Consider the following 12,500-nt stretch of genomic DNA (forward strand, 5'->3'; position numbering starts at 1 on the left):
TGGAACTGACCGCAGTGCTACTTTAAAGGACGACTTCACCCATTTTCAACCGATCTTCATATAATAGATCCTCACTAATGCTCCTGATAAAATTGTGTATTTTTTTTCCGACTCAGTCTGTGTCTCATAGGAGGGCTGTGGTCACTTCAGAAACCCGTCTACCAGTGACATCATCGTTAGGAAGGTATTTTTTTTTCTACGCGAGAACAATGGCTTCCATCATATCCTGCTAACTTTCCAGGAATAGCAAGTCTGCAGTTTCTATTAGCTTGGATTCCCCATCGATGATGTCACTGGTTAGACGGGTTTCTGAACTGCCCACAGTCCTCCTCTGAGACACAGACCGAGTAGACAAAAATGGTGCCATGTTATCATGAGCATTAGTGAGGACCAATTATATGAAGACAGGTTGAAAATGGGTGAAGTCATCCTTTAACTCTGAGAGTGTAAAAATGTGTGTGTGTGTGTGTGTGTGTGTGTGTGTGTGTGCGGTATACCTGAATGTTTACCAGCAGGTGTGATTTGATTCCGCCCCATAAAAGATAATATGTGATGGGTCTGCTATTCAAGGACAACACATCTGTTCGCCCCGTTTAACGACACATAAACAGAACTTCTGTCATGTCGCTTATGTCTTAATCTCTGCGATAACGACGTCCCCAGACATCGTTTCTTAACCCACGGTGCATGTCTGCCGCTGTGGCGGTGTGTGTGTGTCGCACACTCATGGAGCTGATGGAGCGCTCAAAGAGAGCAAAGGAGCGCAGAGGAGTTCAGTGCGGAGGTTTGGACTCGTCGACATCGACCTGCTGTTTCATAGCTGTCTCCTAACCCATTATAAGACCTGAAGCCGATTCTACAAATGTCTTCTAAATCCCAACAGTATTCTGATGACAAACGTATGTTTCTATATCAGTGGTGCTCAAACTTTTTCATGTCAAGGACCCCCAAAATGATATGTCTTTGGCCGCGGACCCCCCATCTCAAAATATTTCGTTCCAGGGACCCCCATGAAGCAAAGATTTGAGTTAAAAATGTTCGCTTTAAAAGAATATATATATTCAAAATGTGCACACATTTTCACGATAAAAAAAAAATAGCAGATCTACAAGCTCATAGCGCGGCACTCAGTGCCGCGCTATGAGCTTGTATATCTGCTATTTTTTGATTAGCCAAAGCGTAAAATAATGCTTTTTAGCTCAAATGAAAAAGTGACACAGATGCGTTCCAGGTCTTAATGGGTTAAGCGAGTCCACAGGCACATCGGGCGGTGAAGACGTTCTGAGGGTCAGACTGACAGCTGGCCAGACTGCACACAGTGTGGAAGCTACAGTATTACCGGCAGCAGCGATGTGCTGTCCTCGTAGACACATACCGGCTTTTTCTGGATCCTCCCACAATGTTTTGACTGCAGCTGCTATTCTGAAGCCACGGCACGACGAAGATGAGAGGTGTTTGTGATTGACGGGCAGGGGTGGGAAAAAGTACTCAAATTGTTTTATTTAAGTAAAAGTATCAATACTGCAATGTAGAAATACTTAAAAGTCTGGAATTCAAAATTGACTTGAGTAAAAGTACAAAAGTGTTGGTTTCAAAATGTACTTAACGTACCCATTAAGTACTTATTATGCAGAATGTTCAATTTCACAAGTTTTGAAACGAATAAAATGTATATAAATCATTTGAAAATAGCCGATCTACAAGCTCACAACGCGGCCAAAATGTATATAGGGCTGAAGTGGTTAATGTGCGTTTTGTAATAATAATCAAAATCTACAAAGTAACTAGAAACTAAAAATTTCAAATAATTTTTGTGAAGTAAAAGTACAATATTTGCGTCTGAGATGTAGTGAAAGTGGAGTAAAAGTAAAAGTACGGAAAATTGGAAATACTCCAGTAAAGTCAAAATACCTCAAAACTTAAGTAAAAAGTACAGTACTTGAGTAAAGTACAGTACACCACTGGTGACTGACAGGTGATGCAAGGATGATTCACTGCATCTCAACTGTTAACCAGTTGAAGCCTAGAATCCATATTCTTGGCTTACAACGTGACGCATTGAGAGCTTATAGATCGGCTATTTTTGGCGAAGAGATTTGGTTTAGATGGAACTCAAGTACTGATCTCTAAGACTAGAGGGTTTTAACTGGTTAAAGTGTGTGTGTGTGTGTGTGTGTGTGTGTGTGTGTTGTGTGTGTGTGTGTGTGTGTGTGTGTGTGTGTGTGTGTGTGTGTGTGTGTGTGTGTGTGAGAGAGAGTGTATGAAAATGCTGAAACTGCGCCTCATCCACTATAAGGTCCTGACATAATATCTGAGTTTTGGCCAATACATATCCTAACTCTGTACCTAACTGCATATAAAAGCATGACAGAGACACAGCGGTTAACGTGCGCTGCCTGCGTCAATATCATATTAATGCCTTAGCTTACTGTTTACAGAGACAAAGAGAATGCCATGAGTCTATGGATTAAATCAGCAACACATAGGCACGCTACTTAGGGAAAAAATGCTTGCGTCAGGGCATTCACAATACAGATTTTTGGTATTCGACTTCGAATACCTAAAAGTATTCAAATATCAGATTATTCACAGGTGAAATTTCATGTTTTCGATACGCAACACCCTTCTACGACGGACCATAGCATAACATGCTCTCGTTGGTTGAAATGAAACGAAGCGATCTAATTCATTCAGTTAATTTAACTTGGAGTAACTCAGAACATGATTGTTCAAGCCTATCCTACAACAACAACCACTTATGTCCACCCTTCGGTCGTTACAAGGCTAAGATGCGTTATGATTACGTACTCTAACAGCAGGCCATAATTACAAGATTAACTTCACTCCATCGCAAACCTTTTGTCTTTAATAACTCACTCTTGCAGCTTTGTTGGATAAGCATATTAAAATAAAGTTGAATAAGAAACATGACATCACCGCAAGAGCTACTGTAGTGTCCTACCAAACTGTGGATATACTCTGCAACAGGAGGGACTGCTACTGTACCCTGGATGTCACGACAAGTCCCCAATCTAACTCGTTAAACAAACTACATTAATAAACTCACCAATAGTAAGTAAAGTAAAGTATTTACACACTGTTGTTGTCACCATTGAGCGTAGAGACATTTTTTCTGCTTTAAAACAAAGTAAATCTTTCTGGCATGCTGCTGTTTCAGCGCTCCACCTACATTGAGTGACGGCACAACGCCACGTATGACATGATGTGACAACAATCAACCATGAATGGATTAGGAGAACTACCAACACCAGAGCTCACAGCTGCATGTCTGCTGTAGAAAAGCCACTGCAAAAACATTTAAAAAATAATAATATCAGTGAATAATAAACTTTGATGTACAGTGTCGAAAAGTAGATTTGATATTTGAATATTTGAATATTCAACTATTCTGTGAGACCCCTAGCATGCGTGTATGAAAATGCTGAAATAGCAGCATGAGCCTAATCCAATAAGGTCTGAGTTTTGGCCAATACATATCCCAAGTCTGTGCCAGTGACTCGCTTCATTAGTTCTTTTCTCTGTTGCTCTCTCCAAATCAACCCCTCTCTCTCTCTCTCTCTCTCTCTCTCTCTCTCTCTCTCTCTCTCTCTCTCTCTCTCTCTCTCTCTCTCTCTCTCTCTCTCTCTCTCTCTCTCTCTCTCTCTCTCTCTCTCTCTCTCTCTCTCTCTCTCTCTCTCTCTCTCTCTCTCTCTCTCTATCAAAGACAGAAAGGGGAGAAAAAAATCTCACTTATTCGACAGAACATCGAAAAAAGAAAGATTACATTTTGTAGAGATGGAGATTGACAGTTTGCGAACCCCCTGGCTTTAGATCCTGTAGAGAGTAGCTAATGGAGGAGAGGTGGAGGGAAAGGAAAAGCTGAACAGAGAGAACAAGAGAGAGAGTATGTATGTATGTACTGTATGTGGGCGTGTACCCAGGGATGCATTGGTCTTGGGACGCGGTAACACGCGGTGCAACCCCTTTTTTGAGCAGGGGCACGCGCACGCATCGATTTAAAACAACCCTTAATTCACACCTCAACAACGTTTACAAAGGCTCCCGACTGCCAGGTGTCACACCAGCATGAATTAACATAGGAATGAGCCTAGATCCATATCAATCGTCCATTGTGTGACCTGTAGTGTAGGTGTTAAGCGTGACGTCTTTAAAATAGCGTCCCACCACTAACAAAATCACAGATACAACACTGCGTGTGCCTGAGTCCGCGCACACACGTTCACGTGCAGTCGTGCACGTGTGTCAGCAATTGTCTCTTAAAGGAAGATCTTGGTTTTTGCCCTTTCAATATGATTCCTCCTGACCCATGTTAAGACTTAAACTCCACATAAGATACCGCCGGTCTCTATTTGACTCCATGCAAACTTCCATTTACAGACATAAGCATAATCCAGCCCTGTCTGCTTTCTGCAGCCAGGCTAATAGCGCCGCAGGCTATAATAACCAGCCTTGTTGAACAAAGTGTGAACAAAACACGCTATTCTAACAGCTTGTTCTTTTGTTGATGTTGCCATAATATAGTGACATAACATAGTGCCAACAAATATATAATATAGTGACAATAGTGACATAATACTGTATACATGCATGAAGTTAAAACCTGCCCTGAGTAGTGCACTGACGATTTTGTAACCCATTTTTTTCACCCAGTGCCAATTGTCTAAGCAATCCTGGGCACTACTCTCCCTCTGCCAGCCTAGGGAGAGCCCAGAACTGAGCTCATGCTTCCTTCAATGCATGAGGAGCTAGCAACTTAGCAAGCCGCTTCATATCACCTGACAGGGGGGAGTTTCCCCGGTAGGACGTAGCGCGTGGAAGGAACACTTTATTCCAACCAGTTCCTTTCCCCTCCATCAGGCGCCCAGGCTGACCAGAGGGAGGCAGTATAGAGACCAGGATTACTGCATGTTTTTGTGAGGGTACCTACCCTAGGGGACACGGGGAGAACAAGCAAACTCCACATAGAGAGGCCCTTTCAACAACCCTGATGAGGAGGAGAAAGGAGAGGAGAGAACACGCCCCCAGCGCCCACAGCATCCCCGGCGGGAATCGAACCCAGTGAAGCGACAGCGCTACCGACTACGCCACTGTGCCCCCACTCAAAATGAGGTCCTTGGCTTCTTTATTTGATACTGTTCTGTCTCTCCTCTCCTCTCCCTATAACAACTAAGGAGATCAAATAGATCAAATGTGGTTTTATGGCAATGGAAAGTGTATTGTAGTAAACACACACACGAGCACGCACGCGCGCGCGCACACACACACACACACACACACACACACACACACACACACACACACACACACACACACACACACACACACACACACACACACACACACACACACACACACACACACACACACACACACACACACACACACACTCCTGTTGACACACACACTCCTGTTGACACACAAACACTGAATGTTTATGGTGAAAGACTATTCTTACGACACACTTACTATTCCTTATAACACCCCGAGGAGCAATCCACACTGACAGCTGTAACAAGGTGCTCTGTGTGTGTGTGTGTGTGTGTGTGTGTGTGTGTGTGTGTGTGTGTGTGTGTGTGTGTGTGTGTGTGTGTGTGTGTGTGTGTGTGTGTGTGTGTGTTTGGATGCGTGACAATAGATGCCAAAGGATACAACCCCGTAAAGAGAATCTAATTAAAACTCTATATCCCCACAAGGTTCTCTCTCTCTCTCTCTCTCTCTCTCTCTCTCCCCCCTACGTAAACACAATGAACACTTCAACTGAACGATTGTTCAAAAGCTGACTTAATCCTCTCACCTTTGAGCTTCAGAGGAAGATAAAGAATATAGAAAGAGAGACATGAAAACAGAGATGTAGATTGTGATGCCAGTGAATGTTAGCTACAGTATATCACAAACACAACATGAAAAGATAAGACACCGCACGCAAATCATCAACCACACGCGCACGCACGCACGCACGCACGCACGCACGCACGCACGCACGCACGCACGCACGCACACACACACACACACACACACACACACACACACACACACACACACACACACACACACACACACACACACACACACACACACACACACACACACACACACACACACACACACACACACACACACACACACACACACACATTGCACTTGATCACACAAACGTTCACATGGCCCCATGCATCATTTACAGTATAAACAAGAGAGTTTTAAAGGTCAGTGCCAACAAAGGAAATGGTTACAAAGCATATTGACAGCTGTGTTCGTTTGACCCTGCTAAAAGTCCTTTTCCTGGAACAGGTGGAGTTGTATAAAACTCCCCTTCCTCAGTGTATTTTCACAGAAGGATTTGTCAATAAGCAGGCTACTATAGGCCTGGATGCTTGTGATTTTGTCCACAATTCCAAAATTCAATATACTTCTCCATACACAAGCTCATGGCGAGCCACTTCGTGCCGCACTACAAGCTTGTAGATCTGCTATTTCTTTTTAAACCGTGACAATTCATGCACATTATTGAATATATATATTCTTTTAAAGCAAACATTGTTAACCTTGTTTGTTCTTTGCTTCTGGGGTGGGGGGGGTCCCTGGAACAAAATATTCTGAGATGGGACGGTTGGCAGCCAGATACATATACATTTCGGGGGCCTTGATATAAAAAAGTTTGAGCACCACTGATATAGCAACATACGTTTTTCAGAAAACTGTTAGGATTTAGGAAGACATTTTTACAATCGGCCTCAGGTCTTAATGGGTTAATACCCAATTAATCTCAATCTCTGTGAGGTTTAATAAAATCCTTAAATGAGAAATAATGAGAACCAAGAAGTAGCTTGTTAGCAATTAATTCCTTATACATGCTGAGCCTGCAAGTAGTTATGATCAGGAGGACACATGTATCACTTTTGATTGAGCTGTCATCTTCGTTATTTCTACCCGTGAGGTTAAATAATGAGCATGTTTGCACGGAAGACACATTAATACACGTGAATGTCTTTACGCATCAGATGATCCCTCTAAGCTTTTTAAATGCACAGGGAAATGTGCCCTGACACTGTAATCTACACAGGGAACCAGGCAGGCTTAAAAGGGGAAGCATGTGTGCATTCATAATTAAGCATTATTTTCTCAGTATTCCAAGGCCCCCGAAAATGTGCGTTTAATTGCGAACGCGGAAGAGGCGCCTCCGACCAAGTGGAGCTTACTATGTAACTCTGCCTGGGTTGTGTGTGTGCGTCTCTGTGTTCACGCTCTCATTGGCTGCATGCACCCATGTGACTCACGCTCTCATTGCCTGCCTGCCCCTGGGTGACATGACTCACATGCGTGCACTGCCTGTAAGCAGCCACCCGAGTGCGCCAGAGTGCAGGAATTTAGACAATGCTCTGACACACACACACACACACACACACACACACTGTCAATGTTCTCTCTCCATCACGGTGAAATAACACGGATTACAAGTCCGTAAATACACAATATTTTCGAGCTGCGTTCGCTTCCAGCGTTCGCGCGTCTTACTTGTGTATGTAATGCATCTTAGTTACCTAGAAGTTATCATTACTATTACAATTATTAGGGAACCAACAGTATAAGTCCTAGAGAGAACACGAAGTCACTCTTACAGAGCCAGAAGTAAGACCAAAACTGAAGCGACCCCCGTTATATATTCCTTGGTCTACTGGGAATGCGCGTGCAATGTTTCACACCAATCGGCACATAACAATGGTGCCGGAGATGAGCTGCTCACAGACAGACGCATACACGGACGCGCACACGGACGCGCACACACACACACACACACACACACACACACACACACACACACACACACACACACACACACACACACACACACACACACACACACACACACACACACACACACACACACACACACACACACACACACACACACACACACACACACACACACACACACACACACACGCGCGCGAACGGCCGGCCGGCCTGGAGCAAAAACATCTTTCCGGCTTTGCAATGACGTGTTCTGCTCTTTTATGCACTCTCTCACTTTTACAGTATTATTATTGTTATTACGCTGCTGCATCGTCTGAAGGAAAACTAAAATAAGTTTTACTCTCATGTACCTGTACACAATATGTAACAATAAAGCACAACCTTGAACCCTGAACCTTGAACTATCCTACAGTCAATGTTCTGGGTCGGGTATTGACAATGGAGAAACAAACACAACTTCAGTTTCAGCAGCATCAACTCTAAACACCTTCCAGTGAGAGAGATGGTTTGTGAAAGATCACAAGCCCACAAGAAAATAAAATGATTGTAAAGACAAGCTTCAAAAAGAGTCAACAATTATGATCGATTACATCTCATTTTTTTCAGGAGACCCTTGGCGATGTCATAGAAATAATGAAAACAATGTTAACTATTTAATACTGTGAATGAATTCTACCAATTTACTAACATTTTATAAATACATAAGGTTAATACTGTTGGTTGACTGTTCACTCTACAAGTGTCATTACGTGCTTTATTTAAAATGCTGTCTAAATAAAAAACTTTGCATCTGTGAACAACATAGTAAGTTCACGTAAATAACATAATTAGTACAGACCCAAAGAAATAAGTAGTGCTTTTTACACACACACACACACACACACACACACACACACACACACACACACACACACACACACACACACACACACACACACACACACACAAAAGTTTTGCCTTCTTGGATACTAGTGGAGTGTAGAGAGTTAGGAAGAAGTTATATGGCTGCTTATATGGCTGCTTATATCTAACCTTTATATTTTACCATCACTTAATACTTCTACAATACAATATGATATTTGACAGCTTGTAAGAGCCTACATGTCTCCACTAGGCCTAATAGCTGTTGTTTTGGTACAGCCTATCTTGTTATGGTTCAGTTTGTCCTTGAAGCAGCTACAGTATAACTATGATCTCTGCCCTCGATCTGCACGAGGCAGAACTACCGTACCACTGACATGAGTGTTAATGTACTTAACCACCACCACCACCTAGAATATTGTCTCGACTCCTATGTGCCTCATCGATTACTGATTGATCCAGAATATCACGACAAGAGACAAGAAACCGAGGTCAGAGAGAAGAGAGACTTGCGAGACAAGATGAACCACCACCAGGCATCATCACCAGAAGTCAGTGTTTTAGTGAAAGAGGAGTTCCAGAGGGTTTAGGGTGTGTTACAGTACCTGAGATGCTCAGGTAGACAGAGGGACTGGTCTTGTTCTCCCCCGTCAGTTCGTTCACCGCCTCCACGTAGTAACGGCCCGCGTCCGCCGTCGTGCTCGCCATCACAACCAGCTGATTGTCCAAGGTGATCGCCCTGTGCACGGGACACAAAACCACAAACACACACACAGAGAGAGAGAAAGAAAGAGGGGATTACACATCGGGACAACAAAGACATAAAAACAACACTATAGCATTCTTGTGCCGTTGTCTTCTCTCAGATGGGTGCTCTCTCTCCCTAATTAACCCATTAAGACCGGGAACGCATCTGTGTAACCACTTTAACCATTATCTTATACTTTGGCTATTCAAAAATAGCAGATATACAAGCATGTAGATCTGCTATTTTTTTTATATCGTGAAAATGTGTGCAAATCTTTGAATATATATATATATATGTATTTTAAAGAGAATATTTTTAATTCAAAACTTTGCTTCTGGGGGGGTCCCTGGAACAAAATATTTTCAGATGGGGGTCCGTGGCTGAATACATATCTTTTTGTGGGTCCTTAACATGAAAAAGTTTGAGAACCACTGATATTATAGCACATTTTCACGACTTTTCAAACATAGCAGATCCACAAGCTCATAGTAGCACGGCGCTCTACGAGCTTGTAGAGCTGCTATTTTTGAATAGCCAAAGAAATCTTAAAATGACACATAGATACGTTCCCGGTCTTAATGCGTTAAAGCTCAGAGAAGCGAGGAGCGTTTGTTATGAAGCTCATTGTTTAGCATGCATAAGATGGGGGGAAAAAGGGACACGTCGAGAGGAAAGAGGATTCAGAGAGCTTAAACAAATCTCTCTGGCTGTCTGGGATTGATACGGGGCTCATTTCTTTGCGGTCACTTGTTCTCTTGGCCATTGTCCCCCCTCTCTCTCTCTCCCATACGTTTGTGTTCTGCTGTTCTCTGTTGTTTTGGCTCATGACATTGATCCATGTCATCACCATTTTCCCTATGTGTGTGTGTGTGCCGTCAGAAATTAAAATGCCACAGGAATGTTTGTGATAGTCCACAGGCGTGAGAAGCAATCAGTGGTGTAAAGTAACTAAGTTCATTCACTGAAGTACTGTACTTAAGTAGACTTTTGAGGAATTTTTACTTTATTTTTTACTTTATTGGAGTATTTAATATTGAACTTTTACTCCACTACAATTATTTGACAACTTTAGTTACTAGTTACTTTGCGGATATAAATCATTATATTATGAAACATACATTAACCACTTTAGCCCTATTTTATGCATAGGCTATTTGAAAATAGCCGATCTACAAGCTCGCGTTGTGAGCTTGTAGATCTGCCATTTTCAAACATTTTTGTACTTTTACTTTTGGTACTTTAAGTACATTTTGATGCCAATACTCTTGTACTTTTACTCAAGTAACGTTTTGAACACAGGCCTTTTACTTGTAACAGAGTATTTCTACACACTGGTATTGCTACTTTTACTTAAGTAAAACATCTGAGTACTTTTTCCACCAATGGTGGTGATCAGAATGAACACACTGAGGTACAAAAACAAACTCCCCACAAAAAAAGAAAATCGCTACAGTCACACAGCAGTGGAAGCGGTCAAACTGGGGTGAAAAAGTCAGGGCGGGTGAGCTGTGAGGACAGGAAGTCTATTCCTAGAAAGTCACATTTCCATGGGATTCAACCTGAATAATGTCTCTGACCCCCAAGATGCAGACAGCCAGGCAGTAAACCTGACTTGATGTTTCTGTGCCTCTCTGGTGCTTCTGTTCCAGTGTGAATGGAACTCAACAGAACTACACTGGAATCAATACAGCCACAGGGGGAATAAAGCAAATTGAACCGAGACTGCTTTAGTCTCTTAGTGAGCGTCAATGTGAGCGTCACGTGGCTTTGTCTGCAGTAGTGTGTGTGTGTGTGTGTGTGTGTGTGTGTGTGTGTGTGTGTGTGTGTGTGTGTGTGTGTGTGTGTGTGTGTGTGTGTGTGTGTGTGTTATGGCTGTTGGTAAACAATCAAGCCTTGACTTATCTTCACAACTCAATCAGAGACGACGCGCCTTTGGTACCTGAACTTTTTAGGAACAACTCACGGCCAAAGCACTGGTCCACTTCTCTCCCAACTTGCTACAAAAATACTTCTACTTTATTTTCCACCTTCACATGTGTCTCCTTTTCTAATAATCATAAAGTGCTATATATTTCAGCTCACAATTTACTTCTGGATGGTCCGTTTTAACAGCCAATCATCTGCGACGAAAAGTGAGCACCACCACAGTCATTATGCCTTGCAGAAAACGGACTTCACAACACACAGGGACAGAGGAAGAGGGGAGCACAGGACACTCAGCGTTGCCATGTCCTCTGATTATAAGCGAATTTGTCTTACTTTTCACCACAGTGTTGCCATGTCCGGAAGTTATAAGCGACTTCGCCCTACTTTCACACAATACTCTCGCTCACACTGGAAGGTGGATCTGCGATGCGAAGTGTACGACGCGTCACGTTAGATGTTCGGGCCGCTGCGTATTATCAATTGGGGGGAATGCACAATCTATTGTAAAATACATATTCAATTAGTGGCTGGGGATTAAGTGGTTAAGGGCTCCACAAGTGTCACGCACTAGAATTTTACATTCCACACATGATGCAAACATTATAACATATATCTATTTGACTAAAACTAAAGAAAGGCAATAAATAAAAGGAAATGAATGAGGTGTGAATAAGTAGTGTGTCATGTATGCAGTGTGTGAATGTGTGGACTGTACTGTGTGTGTGTTAGGACCTGCCTCTGGAGAGGATATAGAGGAACTGAAGTTTTAAGGAGAGGACCTTATATACTCCCCCAAACCCATAACCCCAGGTGTACCAATTTGGCTTGACGGCCTGCTCCACTCTGGCAATCACCAAGGGTGCCGGCTAGCCAACAGTGAGGCAGAGGGGCAGGGCCGTCACAACAAGTCTGAAATACTTCCATATGACGGTGACATCATTGACGTATCCTTTTTTTTTCCCCTAGCCTTTTGCCAAACAGCCTGCTGAAATAGCTGAAATACTAGCGTGATTGATACACCCGTACGGTAGGTTACATGAGTCATTATTTCACTGTTTGACAACGTTCAAGCAGAACTATCCAGGTAAAATAATGGGCCACTCTGCCATAGTTCATAGCTGTCGACCTGTCCACAGTCAGTCAAACATGAAATAAATAAAATGTTCTTGACAATCGGACGCCAGTGCCC

General features: G+C 42.8%; 1 protein-coding gene across 1 annotated transcript in view; it reads right to left on the reverse strand.

The window, feature by feature from the left end:
• Positions 1 to 12,500, reverse strand: part of sdk1b (sidekick cell adhesion molecule 1b) — a 399,597-nt gene that overhangs the window by 177,309 nt on the left and 209,788 nt on the right. Inside the window, 1 exon segment of the mRNA XM_080416488.1 lies at positions 9,243 to 9,376. Within this exon segment, the coding sequence (XP_080272614.1) occupies positions 9,243 to 9,376 (134 nt within the window).

The sequence above is a fragment of the Gymnoscopelus braueri genome (assembly GCF_963280865.1).
Source record: "Gymnoscopelus braueri genome assembly, chromosome: 2".
Lineage (NCBI taxonomy): Eukaryota > Metazoa > Chordata > Actinopteri > Myctophiformes > Myctophidae > Gymnoscopelus > Gymnoscopelus braueri.